The sequence below is a fragment of the Leptosomus discolor genome, chromosome 7 (genome assembly GCF_034619465.1).
Source record: "Leptosomus discolor isolate bLepDis1 chromosome 7, bLepDis1.hap2, whole genome shotgun sequence".
NCBI classification, from domain to species: domain Eukaryota; kingdom Metazoa; phylum Chordata; class Aves; order Leptosomiformes; family Leptosomidae; genus Leptosomus; species Leptosomus discolor.
In genome coordinates this window covers 7,118,798-7,135,515 of record NC_141397.1, presented here as the reverse complement: position 1 = coordinate 7,135,515, position 16,718 = coordinate 7,118,798, and the positions used below count along the sequence as shown (strand labels likewise).

The 16,718-nt window shown below is 38.8% G+C and overlaps 1 protein-coding gene across 5 annotated transcripts in view; it reads right to left on the bottom strand.

The window, feature by feature from the left end:
* HDAC9 (histone deacetylase 9) overlaps positions 1-16,718 on the bottom strand; it is a 276,738-nt gene that overhangs the window by 126,539 nt on the left and 133,481 nt on the right. For all 5 annotated transcript variants that reach the window (XM_086468227.1, XM_086468228.1, XM_086468232.1 and 2 more), the window contains 3 exons: positions 16,011-16,188; positions 9,490-9,623; positions 1,621-1,741 (listed from right to left, as the gene is read on the bottom strand). In XM_086468227.1, the coding sequence (XP_086324353.1) occupies positions 1,621-1,741; positions 9,490-9,623; positions 16,011-16,188 (433 nt within the window). The remainder of the gene's footprint in view (positions 1-1,620; positions 1,742-9,489; positions 9,624-16,010; positions 16,189-16,718) is intronic.

Sequence of the window (16,718 nt, the reverse complement as noted above, 5' to 3'; positions counted from 1 at the left end):
TATATGCTAGGAGTGTGATCTTGATATAAACTTAGAGAGTAAATGTTTTGGACTAAGTGTCAAATAAAAAAGGTAAAGAGTGTCAAGTAAAGAACTGTGGGTAAAGAAATGGTTTTCTGAGATTGGTTAAACAAAGTTTTCTGCATCCTCTGTACGCAGGCAGAAACATGGAGAAGATACCTGGGTCTGTTCCTTTCTTCACCTCATAGCTGCAACTACACACTGTATCCCATATGCTGGTCAACCACTGAGATCCAAAATGGGAACAAAATCTTATATCAATGTGTGGTATAGTTAATAATGGGAAAATTAAAATGAAATTAATAAAAACCAACAAAATTTAAATTAAAAGGTTGATTCTATCAAAATGGAACATTTTGACAATGTTGATGAACTCAAATCAAAATGTTTCCAAATTTTCATTTAGCAGGAAATTAAAGCTTTTTCTTGGAAACACTTTTTGGGTTTTGGTTTTGGGTTTTTATTTTAAAGGGGGATTTCCTATCTTGGAAATTCAAGCTCCTGAGAATGTATCACACTGTAAGTATTTTCCAGTTTTGATGTTGCCTTGGCTAAGAAGATGTATAAAATCAGGTAACATTATGATCAAGACATTTTTCTTATCTACTCATGACTCACTGAAGCAACAGTCTGTCTTACAGAAGAGACTCTTAGCGTTAGTTTCCAAAGCAAAATAAATGCTATGTATTACTAGAACTGTGGCAGCAATTTCTTTTGATGACTAGTATTGTTTTTGTTTGGGTTGGGTTCCATTACATTTAGGAAAAGCTCCACATCTCAGAATAAGTGTTATAAAAATAGCTGAGAATTAGTGTTGCATCCAGTGTGCTGGGACATAAAGGGCAGGATTTCATTCACAGATTATTTTCAAAATGCACTACTTTCTGTGTGTTTCCTTTCACATGCTCTGTAGCAGGTCTGAAGAGTAGAACTGCTTCATGCTACACTCAAGGCAGAGTTCAATTTAACCCCGTTATAAAAAGCCTACACTGAGCATTGACTATGCATGAAGGTATTTGATGTGAAAATCCTGTCAGTTTTGTGCTATTCCATGCATCCATAGGTCCATTTCACATTTTACTGTGTTTTTCCCCCCTGTTTTTCAGAAAGATATCATATCCTGCATAATGGGAAGGCATTAAAATAAACTTCACTTATTAGCAAGACTTAGGCATGGTATCTGCACTCAGCATGGCTGAAATAACTGAAATAAAGCAAATGAGAACAGCAAACAAGCAGTTCTGACAAGCAAGTGTTTCTTAAACTCTCATTTTCAAATCAAAAACACAAGGAGATAGAAGACCAACCGTGTTCAAAATTGCCATTGACGTCCGATGGAGAACAAATTACAGTAAAGGGTTAACACTTCGATGATTTTTGAAGCAAATGAGGAGAAACTTCTATCGCTGCTTTCCAGCCTGTGCATTTTGCTAATCTATATTTGGCTTCCATTGTAACATTCTCCTTCCACATAGCAATGCATTTGGAAAAAGTGAATTTTTGTCACACTGCTTGCCAAGTGTTTTAAACTGACACCAGCTATGACTAATGACAGTGCTGGAATGTGCTGTTCTCAGTAGAATAGAGGCCTGTACAGACCTAGGAGTTTCCTGGGGTCCAGCTTCTGTCTGTTCAGGGGGCTGGTGCCATACAGCAGTGAATGATGTTCAGAGTGAACCAGCTGTATTTCCTCCAGACTGGCTTTTCGACCTCGAATTCGCTGAAAGAAAACAGCAGAGGCCTACAATATTCCACTGACAATATTTAGGGAGGAAAAAAAAAAAAAAAAAAAAGAAAAAGTAAAGGTCCGAAATAACATTTAGTATGATTAATAATGGGTTGAAATTGCGTCATGCAGGAATGTGACACTGATTTGTTTATCAAAGTAATTCTATATGAAAAACAAATGCATGTGTGGTTTATCCCAAGTGCTTCACTTAAGTCTTAGCAGAGTTAACTTAATACAGGTTTTCACATACAAGAAAAAGAAAAGATTCTGCCTTTTTTCTACATTATAATAAGAGATACCAACCAAAAGGCGAAATATTTCTTGAGTAAGAAATCTGGCTACAAAAGTTCTGGTTTAAAGATCAAAAACTTACTCACACCTGTAAGCTGCAGATGTGTTCTGAATGAGGATTAATGGGTTTTGTATCACTAGTAGTACTTGTGATTTATGCTGCTAGGAAGAACATGGTCACAGTGAGGAGAGCCAGAGAGAAGAAAAGTAAAGTTTAAATGCTTCAATAAAATATTTCTATGCCTTTATATTTTTTAATGTATGTTCAATATCCCAGCATCATTTTTGCTGTTACACATGCTGACTTGCTTGCTTACATTTTTGTAAGTGAAGTTTGTCTCTTTAACTGTCTCTCCAGCCTATATTCTCCCCACTTAAATCACTGTTAAAAAATCTGGGACGTCTTTCTATAAATCCGTTGCAATTTAATCAGTTTAGGAAGCAAGGAAGATAGGAAAGAAATGATAAAACTAACACTTTCTTATTCAGCAGATCTGTTCCTTGTATGTATTTGGAGCTACATTTTGTCATAAAAACATTTATTTCTCTGCTTGGGCTAGTGCTGCACAGCTTTTGCAGACACAGCAGCATGGAGGTTTTGTTCAGGTTTGGGCATAATAAACAGCACTGTCAACAAAGTTCTGGTCCCAGGATCAACTTTCCTGTTGATATTGGGTAATGTGGAGAGAAAACAGACTATTTTTGAGGTATTGCACTCTATTTGCAGATCTGGTCCTTACGAACACCTGGGGCAAAATCTCTCCCAACTTAGGCTGTGGATCTGTCTGACTGTCAAGGTTTACAGATAAACAGGCACAGCAGTTATCTAAATAGACTGTCCTATTTTTAATAGACTGATTAACCTGTTACAGACATGCCACTCAGTTCTTGTTTTCTTAGAGCTCAAATTGTAATTCTTATTATATCCATCACCTACTCATGCACATCAGAAATCATCAACATTTTCACTAGGAGAAGAAAGCAATGTTAGAAATATCAAAGAGAATGTGCACTGTGGAAGAAAGGATCTGCCTAGGGGGGCTCAGAAGAACCATGCACAGTTTATACTGAGTTAAGCAGTGGCAATTTTTTCTGACTAATGAGGAAAAATGCCCTAAGAGTTAGATCTAGATGACTGTGGAACAAGTTCCCCCTCAGGGAAACGGTGGAAGCCCTATTTCTTGCTGTGTTTAAAACTTGACTGGACACAGCAGTGGAAAAAACATTTTAGGGAATGATCCAAGAACTAAATGACTTAATAAACCCTTTTTCATCTCTGATTTCTTCAAGCCTCTCCCAGTCTCACATGAGAATTTGTAGCAGTGCACTCACATCCTTTTAACACACAGTTGCACAATCAAAATCAGCACATTATGTTACTTCGTGGAGTCAGTAAACTCTGTAATGGTTCTTCTGGGTCAGATAAAACATTTTTCTTCACAGGTGAGGTGACTGGTAACATTTATTCATTCATCCATTCTCATTAAGGTCTATGTTTCTAATAAGCTGCTTTAAATTCTATATGCCAAATTCTCTACAGCAGAACTGGGAAGGGAGGCTGGCTTTTAGGACAGCTAAAAGAAATGTATAAGATGTATTTTATGAAGGTCATTTATTTATTTGAGTAAAATACTCACTCTCTGGTCATATATTTTCTACACGTTATACAAAAACTCTTTAAGAGATGTTTAAGACAGCTAATTGTCTGGCTCTTTTTAAAGTGCTGTTAAATGCCATATCCCTTTAACTATAAAAAGACCCACAGCTAGACATTATTCTCACAATGGGAAACTCTGCGATGTCCTATGGAATATAGTGATCTGCACTAACAGGGTATGGTCTGGAAGTGGCCTCCCCAAAACACTTTGCCAACGAGCTACCCGCTACCCGACATTGCCAGCCAGCTTCTCTAGGGCAGAAACAGGTTGTCCAGAAACAGGTTTGGTGCAGAAATCAAGTAGCACCGAACAGGACGTCCCACTCCAGGCTGCTCCCAACAGTGAGGTCCTCGGAGCGCAGCCAACAGCTGAGCTGCCAGGCTCAGCCCAGAGCTGCTCTTTCTCCACGGCTTCTCCAGCTCTAGCCTTGAGCATTGGCACGCACATTGACATGGCAAATGGCAGGAGGAAAGGGAAGGGTAAACAGCGCACATGTCTGTGCTCTTCCTGCATTCCCGTCTCCTCATTTACTGTTCCTTTCATCCCACCCTTGCAGAATCTCTGCTTGTCAAACCGTTTTCAATAACATTAAAATTCCAACTATCTAAGGCTCTACACAGAGGAAAAAATAATTGATATTAAAAATTATCTCTAATAATTACTTAGAATGGTTCTTCTTACACAATGATGTCAGGATTTAGCAGACCTACAAAAGCACATGTCATAAGTCTGCTGCTAGAATCTGGAATCACGTAAGTCCAGTTATGCAAAGCAATAGTTTCTGGCTCTCACGAGCATGAGTTATCAGACAACATAACATAGGCATTTGTATAACTTTACACACACAATTTTATCCATATCTTTTATTTTAAAGTGTCTTAATTTTCATTGGCCGTGGTAGTATCAAAAGCCATAGCAGAAAGCAGAGAACTGGCATAAAGCCAGTGAAAAAGAAGAAATATCATAGGTGAACTTATGAACAGTATTTGTTTCATTCAGGGGGACTTGAATACTACATCCATCCATCCACTACATCCTTAGTAGAAGGCAAATCATCCTTTTCCAATGTGCACGACGATTTGTGTGTTGGCTTTCTCCTCTGACATACGCAATTCCCTCATCAACAGAGACATTTCTACATCTCAGGAGAGCAAAAACACTGCACATGAGTCCTTTGAAAAATCGATCTAGAATCAGCAAGTTATTCTCCCCACAACAGGAAAATGCTTTCACCTTTCACAGAACTTAAGGTCAAAGAGGACTGTCTAATTTGGCCTTCTGTTTAAAGTAGACCATTAAAGTTCCACACAGATACCTCTATCAACCTGAAGATTTTGGTTAGACTTTCAGCAGGCTAATCTCTTGCACAGTCAGAGATTCAAAAAGACAAAAGTGGCACTGCCTGTTTCTCTCTGCTAAACTAACAGGAACTGTCGACAGAGCTGAAGCAACATTGCTCAGTTGGGTCTCTCAGTGTAGGGTGTCCGTTGCCTTTACTGCAGCTATTTGTACAGAGATAGGGTCTCTGAAATTCCCTTAGGCTATCTAGTCTGTAAACAAGGTCTTAAGCGTTTTTTCTGCTTTTCTGGGATTTGTCATAGTTGTTAAATTCTCTCTTGTTTTTAAAATATACATAGATAACATGGATTTTTTGCCAGTCAGTACACACATGTCGCTTGCTCTCTCTCCGTTACGTGGGAATTGCGAGCATATTTCTGACATACGTGCACCCACATAGAGATACATTTACTCTCTAAGTGTGTTTTGGTGCCTAACCTGACTATGTTCAACACTACAAAGATTTTTTGCTCTTAAAGACTAACTTTTCCTGTATTATTTCTTATTCAGTGATAAACTGAGGTTCAGAGGGTGGTATTTTTTCATATATTACATTCAATATAATCTAGCAGACTCAAAGATTTTTTAAATCTCTAAATTCTTTCCTTCTCTTCCCTTCGGTCCATAAGCTGTGGCTAGCAGGAGATGAGAGATGTCTCCCTGATCCAGAAAACTACCAAAATTCAGATCAAATTCCAGGCTGAAAAGAAAAATGTTGCTGGAACATGGACCTTAGAGGAAGTAGAGGTGGGGGCACAAAGTGTGACCGTGTCTACATTCTTTTTTTCTTTTCTAAAAGTGTGGTGATCAGTGTAGCCTATTGTCAGTCATGTGTGCGTAAATTATGGCCCCAAAGGAGTTCTGTAAATACTTCCTCTCCCTAGAACAAGTAGAAAGTAGACACCACCACTGAAACACAATTCAGTCCTTTTTTTGTCCCAAAGGCAGGGCAGCTATACATTGCTCTTTGCCAAGAGAAAATTGAAAAAAAAAAAAAAAGATAATGGACATTTTTATGCCAATCTTTTCATGTTTTAGCTGTCCTGTTCTGGTGCTGCATTTGATAACTGGCTGCTCTACATCTGTCAGACTTTAATGAACACAGAATAGGTATTTCAGTAAACATACACAAAACTTTTAAACTAATGCAAAAATACTGTGTCTGAATTTTATGTTTCCAATACCAGGACTATAAAAAAATCCACTACCGGGGGAAATCACTCCACTCTCTTTCCCTGGACTCAGTCAGGGACTCATGTCTCAAATCTGACTCTTCAGGGCTGGCCATGGTCTGAATGTGTTTCTTCTTTGTGTTGGGGAAGCTGATGGGGGAAGTAATCTATCTGTTTGGAAGAGTGATGTGATTAAAAAGATTCCGAAAGCTATAACTAGTTTCTCAATTTAGTAAAAATCCTCTAAACTGTTGTTCGAATAAATCTAGAGCTCAGATATCTATGGCCAGAAAGACAAAATACAGTCTGGGCTACAGTCTGCAGCAGCAAATTAAGCAGTGCCAGGAAACATTCCCAGGCAGAGGAACACAATCATCTGTACTATTAAATTGCTAAAGCGGTCCTTCACACCGTTTTGGCTGAGCAGCAACTAGCACTCTCCCAAACAACTCCCAGACATGGTTTGGTCACTGGCATGGGCCAGGGAGCATTCCTGGTAGTATGAACACAGGTCTTTCCATGCCAGTTGGCCTCAGCGGTGGAGAACAGTCCTAGGCACATTTTATTTTCTAGTGAAGACACAGCTTTGAGTACCCCAGTCAAACCTTGTTACGACTTTACCAAGTTGTATTTTTAAAATGCTATATATGGGGGCAGTATCACTCATATATAGGTAACAGATTAAATCTAGATTAATCTACCTAGATTAGTCTATTAACTGCAGCAAGCATGGTGTCAGCCCAGTATACGTGACTTCCATCATCCCATGCCCATTTAGAGACGACAGTCCTTTGTGCACTTGGCCAGTGATCTCTCCAGGGCCATAGACCTGAGCTGCGTGAGAGGGGTTAATCCACACCACGTGATTTAGGAACCACATTTTGCTGCCTGCTATAGATAACAAAGATCTTCTAGATATAGATTGTTCATTTTCATAAGGGTTTCTTGTTAGATTAAGAAAACAGGGAGGGTCCCCAGGACAGGTCTGTGGCTAAGGATACACACATTGCAAGGTAACAAGATCTGAGCTACCTCTGCCTGAACTAGCTTGGATCCTGAAACCCCTCACCAGACAAAAGGTTGGACTGCAGCCCTCTTGTGGGCCTATTGTTTTAGTAAAAGAGAAGAAAAGAAGGTTTGCAGTTACTGCGAAGTATTTCCTAAGTGCCTGTTGCAGGTTGCTATTCCTAAGCTGCCCTTCAGACTTGGTGCATGAGGCAGCACACATGGAAAAACCTGACCATCCATCTCCCTGCTTCTTCTGATAGAAACCGTGGAAAATTGTATTGAGAAATTATATTAAGAAACACTAATGTCCATGAGGGGGCATTCAGAAGTCAGTAAAAGAGACAGAGCAGTTGCCCATGATGCTTCAACTCTGCATCCTCAGTGTGGTATATTCCAGAATGCAGCTTAATGGAGGCCTATTATTTCTTGAATAATTCAATAACTGCTCATTTAGTGGCACAAGTCATATATTCAGCCGAATAACTTTTCTAAAGACTTAGAGCAAATTGCCACAGCCTTCCTTATTTTGAAAAGTGAGCAGATTTAAGAACATGTTTGATGTCAAGCAAGTGCTAGAGAATTCAGTGAAGCAAAGGACAGATTGAATTATCAAATACAACCCTGTCTTTAGCTACATAAAAGGATCAAAATAAATGCCAGATCTCCACACCAGGTTCACAGTGAGGTTCCTTAAAGTTTTATTATCAGAGTTTACATTGCGACCGCTCATTTCACATTCCAGCCTCATTTCAAAACACACAATAGGAGTCACAATTAATGCCAGTTGTCATGAAGTGACTTCTTTCCTCTCTGCCCACTCACTGGATTTTGCAAGACCTAATAGGCTATTTTTCAGGTTTTTAAATTGCAGAATTGTAAGAGGAAACTTTAAATCTTCTGGGAAACTATTGGACTGCATGCACCTCAGGCTAACTTACACCACTTTTCCTACTTATGGCTTTTGCAGATCCATGCAATTTACTGTTCAGCAAGTATCTGTTTAGTACTGAAGAAAGCAATACATAGTAGCACACTGCATTTTATTTATTTTCTCTCTTTTTTGTCTTTCCTTTATAATACAGGCCCTGAGTCAAGAAGGTAACTGGGCCTTATTTTAGTAAAGCACTCAGCTGCGTGTTTAACCTACCCCTTCAGTATGTGATCCCACCAGTGAAACCACTCGTGATATATGGCCTTAAGGGCCTTGCTGAAAAAAAGTCTTCTTGAAGAGTGAAAAAATTATCCAAGCTAAAAAAAAGAATTAGCCTGTTAGAGTGCTGCCATCTAGTTAGATGAGTGTATACAACAAATACATGTATAGTGCCTGCAATAGCTCACTGCCCGGTACGCTAGGCTACCTGCAGAAAATCTACGTGGACAGTCACTAATAGCTAATCACGGGGACTTGTTGTAGCAGTTACTTTGAGTTTGTAAAAACCTAAGCATATAAAGAAAAGTAATTAAAGAAAACAGAGCATAAAAGCCCCAGCAATTTTGGGACCAGGCAAATCACAAGCAAATTTCTGTTGAACTTTGTTAACTTGTGCTGCAATGCAGTAAGCACCCTCAATTGCCACAGGCTCCTGCAGAAGTTGACAGTGCTGCACAACTCATGGGAAGCAGTGAATGGGAGGAAAAGGCTGTTTTTCAGCAACCCAAGTCATATATATGAACCTCAGAGCTCATGTTTGATTTAAGCATGATGTTTTATTATGCAACTTCATGAGGGAAATCAAAGCAGCAGAAAATTCTACATTTGCTCTGATAGTGCACTTGAACATCTCAGCTTTTGTCGTGGTACCCATTGTACACCAGGCAAATGAAAATGCTATGAAAACAGACTTTAGAGTCTGAAATAAGACAAGATGCAATGTGCTTATGGAGTGACACAAACTACCTGGAAAAAAAGCAGTGTTCTATGCTACCACAGAAGAGAAATCGTTAGCTGCTTGAAAAAGTTAAAGCTATTGGAAGGACTGCACTTGCTGTTTGACTACTGCTTGTCTACCTTCCCATATTAAGACGAGGAACACAGTCATGTCTGGATTTTATATCCTGATGCATGCGGATAAATGCCTTTCATCATGTAAATTCTTTGTTTTCTGATTGGGAAGTGTGTTTTCCTAAATGCATCCTTTTAATATTGTCAGTTAAGTCTAAATAATTCCTAAAACAAATTACTCTCTTATGACAGAAGTAAGACAGGTTTAGGATTTAATAGATTTGCCCTTGACTTTAACAAGTCGAGTATCTGGTCTTTATTTTTTATTACCTCGCACTTGTTTAGCAACCCAGTTTCTTGCAGCCTTGACCAGATGCTTTGGATCCTTCCCGCATGTTCAGGGTGGTTAGCATAGTTGCCGCACATACACTGGTGCTTCAGCATCAGATTGTCATACACAACACCTTCAGCACAAAGACAGCACAATAAGAAACAGTAAGCGAAACAAATGCAAGTTAGACTGTTCCATGTCATGCATCCTATAGCACAATTGGATTTTTTTTGACAGTCAAAGCAAGGTGAAAATTCTGGATCTTAATCCCCCTTTCCTCTGTGAGACTCTGAATTTTGACTTACAAGGTATGTCTTGTGATATTTTAAGGCAAAAATGAATTCTTAAGAGATTATAATAACAAATACAATTAACTGTAAAGAAGAAAGGAAACCGGGTGGTGTCTTGTTAAAGCTTTTATGGCTAGAAAAAATTCAGTCTTATTCCTGAACGACTTGTTTGCTCTTTCTCTAGTGGGTAAGGTCAGTCAAGGCTGTTAACCTATATATAACAAGAAAAGGTTATATATTCATAGCAGTGTAAGGAATAATCATTCAGAAAAACCTTTTAAAAGAAATTTTGAAATGTCAATGCCACTCTGTATTTGTACTGCTTAACTGATACTATATTAATTCCAGATCTCAAAGCGTATCAGACGGAAGTTTCAGAGAGTTGCAGCAGTGGCAGCCAGAGTCCTTTTTCATTAAAAAGAAAAGTTCCACCCACTACTCAATTAGGATCAAATCCTGTTAGACTGCAATGCAAGGTTCCTTTTGAATTTTCCACACTCAGTTATTCAAGGACAGAACAACTTTATACGGAACAGCTATATCTACTACATTGCTCTGTAGCTGTGTATTGGAAGCAAATGAGAAATTTCAGCAAGTAGGCTCGAGCTAAACGCAATTCTCAAGGCTTTCAAAACAAGTCTGAAACACTGAAAAATGCTTTTATTTATTTAGTTGTTCGCATTTGCCTCAGAAACGTCTGGAATAGAAAATATTTTCCTTACCCCTGTGAACAATTTTCATTTGGGAAACATTTGGATTTTTCTGCCCCTTAGAGTTGAAAGGGGCTCAAATTAACAGTTTCTCCAAGCTGCGAATCTTGGCATTCAAAACCTCTTTCTTATGTGCCACCACTACTGGGGGTGCCGACATAGTTTTGGGAAAATTGTGTTATCCTGCTACTGAAAAGTTAGCCAGTGAAGAAAATACAAAATTAAAGTCCAGATTCAACAACATGCTCAATACCGCCTTTATTTAGCAAAGTTCTTGAATGGATATTGAATTTTAATAAAGTGTTTAAAAACTCTTGTGAATAAGAGTCTGTATGCGTTGTGGGCAATGTAAAGTTAAGGTTCTGAGATAATTCACTTAGAAGCCAGCCAGGAATTATGCTGCTCTAGAAATATTTATCCTGCCATATTTCTTAGCTCATGTACTTCAGAACCGATCCTTTGGGATCTTGCTATTTAAGCCAAAATGATAATACAACAATCATGTTTAGAATAAGGAGAACACAAATATGATACCTGTGTGCAGCATGACTAAGTTTATGCTAAATGATTATCTAACAAACAAAATAGCGCATTAGCAATAAATTCTTGTATTTACTTTCTTGGTTTGTTTTCTTTCAAAGAAAAAAAAAAAGAACAAGTGAAAATCTGGAGCTAATAAACTAATGCAGCTTAAAATCTCTGCTGGCATTGTCAAAGCAGTTAATAATTTCCTTTCTCTGCAGTTATTTGCACTGTACCATTTATAAGCTTTGCTGCTCTATCATCAGGTCTTCTAAGTTATTTGAAATATCAAGTGTGCACACAAATAAGTGCATGCTCTTGGCACCCAAAGTTTTAATTTCTACAGTCTGTTGCATCCCCAGATTGTACAGTTTGCCAGTGGTGATTATACCATTAGATAAGAAAACTTTTCCTCCCATGTACATGCATTAGGATTTTCAGAAGCTCTTAGGCAGAGTAGGCAGTCACATCCAACGGATTTGAATGGAAATGCTTGTTAAATGTTAACAAAATTACCTAAAAGCTGAAAGAATCTCTTGCCTGCCACTCTTTCAGTGAATGTTTTATTCTAATTACCAGTGCTCCCTACAGGCTTAGGTTTGCATAGTCCAAACTGCAGTTAATAGAAATAAAATATATTTTTTTTACTATGTTATTAATTGTACAGAATCAATAATGTAATAATGACACTTTTCGATGACCTATGTCAGCATTGCAACTTAATAGTGGTTTTGAAGTGAAATGCTAAAACTGTATATTCAGGATGCCTCCTTTAGTTGACATAGATATAAACACCTCTTTCTTAGTGCATTAGTATTTTTCCCAAAATAGAATATAACTAAAAATGCAATTTTATTTTACATGAATTATTCTGTCCAAATCAAAAATCAGTTTAATTGGGTCAGGTCAGTATTGCATCACAGAAGCATCTGCTCCAAACTTTTAAATACTAGGATTTTCACACCGCTGAGTGTAAAATTTATTTCTAGCAGGATTAATTGACTTAAGAAAAGACTGAAATATATGTTTCCATTTATTGCAAGCATCTAAATTGATTTAGGATGTGCAAGTAATTCAGATGTGTGGCTGCTGGTCATACAGCACATGTGCTTGGTACAATACCACAATGCAGCAGTAGAGCTTACTGCTAAAAATAGCCTGTAGGATTTCCCTAACAGGATTCAGCCAATAATCTCCCCACCCCCACAAAAAAAGAGAGAGAGAGAGAGAGACAACTGTTTCCAATTGCAGACTGCTGTGAAATATTAATAAAAGATGGCTATTCTGTCTCTCCAGAACAAATGCCTACAGCCAGATTCTGCTCTCGGATTCCTCGTGTAAATCTGAGCAGCTCCACTGAGACTGGTGGATTTATTCTGGATTTACACCAATATTACTGAGGTCAGAGTGTGGCCCTGATGACAGACCAGAATGGTGGCACCACTGAACTATATAATGATAGAGGACACAGGACAAAAGAAACTGGATTTGTATTAAGTCAGAAAAAACAAGGTCTTCCTGGTGGGGACTCTCTAATACTGATTGTTTTCCAAAATACTTTGTTTGGGTCAGCTTCTTTTAATAATATTTTAAACAGAGGGGAGAGCAAGAGACCTGAAAATTGTTGGCTAACAACATGCTCTGAAACAGGTGAAATACCCTGAAAAACAACAGTACCAATAAGAAAACCCAAGGGAAGAATACCTAATAAATTATTCAGAAGAAAATTCTGAACTAAATAATGTCAAATATTCTGTAAAGCATCTAAATGAACATCAAGTAGACTTTATGGTTTTTTCCATCTTTAACTCATTATCTTGTGCATATAATGTTTACATATTGCATAGCTCTCTCACAACCATCACCACTCTGATTCCCTTCAGATATTTGGCTAAGAGCATTTTCTCTCATGACTCACAAAAATATAGGCTCATTTTGATCCCTGTGTAATATTCTGCCACAACCATTTTCCTTCTATTTTTTTTCTCTTTCAAGAATATATCATCTTTAAATAGGAAAAAAAAAAAACAAACCAGTAAGAAATAATGCAAGGCAGGGAGGTGTTTTTACACTAATTTCTGAAGTCTGAATCCGACCATACTTCATGTTTTACTACAATTTTCTCCCTTTCCACCCACCCATTCCTTCCTTCCCTGCTTTTAAAAACAGCAGTGTTGCAACTGCTGTGGCCAAAGGCTGGTTGCATCTTGTGCTCTCTTAAAGGAGCAAATCGTGAACCACAGGATAGCTCAGGTTGGCAGGGACCTCCAGAGGTCTGCAGTCCAACCCTCTGCTCAGAGCAGGTCAGCACTGTGATCGGACCAGGTTTCTCAGGGCTTACATCCCAAAGGATTTTGGAAAGGCTGTGTAAGAATAGATAAAAACTGGGTCCGGGTTTCTTCCTTTCCACTGACCAATGAATAAACTCTAGGGCACCATCCAGACCCAGGAAATACGATGCACAAATAAAGCCATTTATTCCATACTGTACCATACCGTATCATACCATACCATACCATACCATACCATACCATACCACATCATACCATATGTTAATAATACACATATTGATCTAGTTATTCACAGAAACTGTATTAGAATTGTTCATATTGCAAAGTCTCTGTTCATTGTCACTCCAAAGGTGTTAATCTCATGATACAGAAAATAGCTCTATTTTCAATCTACTCAGAAACTGCAGCAAAAAAAGGGTATATACATATAAGCCTACAAGCCTGTAGACATGTTGGGGAAAGGGATTTCTTCATGCAGAAAGGAAAGGTTTCATAGTGAATGCAGAGGTGTGTGCTCTGTTGGACCTGCAAACTGGTCAATCAGGTGAGGTACTGGCTGTTAGCACAGATACAGCTTGGAAGCAGCTACAGCACTGCACTATGTCTTCAGTCAGTACTTAGAGGATATGAAAGAGGTGAAGGTACAGAGCAGAACCAGATAAGCAGAAGCATAAAGTTGTAGAGAAAGTGGAAATATGAGGATTTTTATTCTTTAATAAGTAAAGATTATTTTCTTGAAAGAGCAGTGGAGGGGCAAAAGGAAAAGATTCAACAAAAGAAGAAACAAGGATTCAAGAAAAAGATCTTTTGGTTTTGGAGAAAGGAGTTCAGCAAAGGATTGAGAATCTCAGATGGAATAAAATACAATTGTTCCCTCTTTCCTTCACTCTTTCTTTCTCTTTCCTCCATTCTTTCTTTCTCTTTCCACTGCCATTGTTCATGTAGTAATGCTTTACTAAAGGGGGAAGGTTAAACTGTCTGTCCAGTCTTACTACACCCTGACTCTGCATATGCCTACCCGTATTTCCATTGGCTTCCTTGTGTCAGATCTCAAGTTCTTTGTGCCTGGTATGTTCCATTTCCCAACACCTTCTCCATTCAGTGCTTGTCCTACAGCATTTCGTTGCTTCTCATATTCTTCCATCTCAACTTCACATTTTCTTTCTTGATCAGTTCCACTGATGCCGCATGTCTCCAGATATACATAACCCCCGAGACCCGAGACCCTTTCTGGAGACTTATAAAGGGAGGTGTCAGCAAACCTTAGCAATCAGACTGAAACAGCAGCCTTTACATGGGTAACTCCGTTCAACTTTTCCAGTGGAACTGAAGACTTTTGAAGAGGACATTGAAACCTACACTTCAGTGAGGTGAGTGAGTTTGCTTTTGGTGTGCTTTGTGGATCTTTTAGAACAAGTTTACAATGTTTCGGGGTCTCTGTGAACCACAACTAGATAAACAGTGGCCTGGTTTAGCAATCCTCCCTATACACAGACGGTCTTTTTGCAGAAAATAATGGAAAGTGAATCAGCATGTTTCTTTCTGTACAATCCAAATGTTTGTTACCCAATAAGTGAAATTCCTAAATTGATGGTGTATTTAAAGAAGAAGAAATGATGTCTTCCATCTTTAAATGTCGTCTTGCATCCATTTACCCACTTACTTGCAGTGCTTTAAGGACATCTCTTTTTCTTTTGCAGGTTTTTTTTTCCATTAAAACAATAAATTTTTGTTTTCCAAGTTCACATTCTAGTGTGAAAGATGTGATCTCACACAATCACATACAGTGTCCATTAAGGACTCTATCCTACATCAATCCATGGTCATGACCTGAAGAGCTGTAAGCTTTCAGGACATGTCAAGTTCTGCCAACCAATGTGAAGGAATTAATACTTCTGGCAGAAACCTGAATATACAGTATCTCCAAGTATTCATTTCCCCTTTCTTGTGCAGAGAGTGAATCTTCACCTCTAACCATGCTGTAATACTAACTGAGATTCAGTCTTTTAAAAAGCTGGACCCTCTTGCGAGGTTAGATTACCCATAATGACAAATGGGCTTTCTGTGGTCATTTTTCTTCCTTTCACTGAAGGTTTTGGACAGCCCAGGCCATACCAATAGGAGATGCTCCCTGAGTTACTGGGCTGCTCAGGGCCTGACCATAAAACCTTCCTTTGTAGGCTCCACACAACTGCTGAAAGACTCCAGAGTTGTAGGCAACATCACCTTCTAGTCATGGCTACAACTTCTCTCTTTCTGTAGGGAAAGCAACCTTGTACCACAGACTGACTTGTCAAATGAAGACATCGAGAATTATATTGCAGCTTTCCTACTTGCTGGTGGTCGTTCTTCAACTTATTGGTGGTCTCTTTATAAAACAGGCAACAAGAACATGGAGAAAAGAGCCAGAGGATAGGGAAATGAAAGAAAAAGATATAAATGACTTAAAGGCACCAAAAATGCACCTGTTGCTATATCGCCAGAGCCAGTCAATGATAATAATTTACGACTGTGTGAATATTAACCCTGTGATTTATCAGCTGCACTGGCTGACTTGATGCCAGTACAGCATCATAAAACCAAGGAACAGCAAGGCTAAAGCTGAATGTGTTGCTGCAGGAGGTATTTGAGGCATTTAAATCTGTTGATCCTACATGAACAAACGCATTTGCCCTGCCTATTAAAAGCAGTCTTTAGGGAATCCTACCAGTTGTGTAGACATGCTGGCTGGGCTGGTCCACGTCTGGGTGAGGTAATGTGGAATCAGTAGGGGAAGACGGGGTCCTGGACACTGCCCGATGTTTATCTAATCCCGCCATGCCAACTGTAGCCATCTGAGCCTGGTAGATTTGCAACTGGTGGACACGCCGATGTGCCAGGAACTCCTGTTTCCAAGAAAACAGCACAGTAGAAAGAAATGTGAGATGGGATCAAGTAAGACACTGAGGGAAACATGTCAACAAATTAAGTTCACTAGGTCAGGGCTGTAATAAACAGTGTGGAAAAAACCCCAATCCAACAACTCGCACCTAAGACCTAGTCAATAAATCCATTCAACAGATGTTTTCACACTGACAATGTGGGCTGCTGACTTTGCTGGAGTGTAGGTGATGGCAGGCAACCTGTCAGTTCTCCCTCACAGAGGAAAAGACGGCTTCACATGCAGAGGCTTATAAAAGACAAAGTTTTTTTCTACTATGTTGAATACACAATATGATGTTAGAATATGCATTTTATGACCATACACAAATAAAAATAAAATCTTCCTACAGCACTGAAAGTGAAAAGCAGTGTCCTTACTACTCAGTACCAAATTCGCTGAGCAACCGTGAGTCAAGTTTCTACAGAGAACTCAGTTCCCACAACAATTTGCACATAGGTTTTCACAAATCATTTAGAAATTCAGGAATTGTTA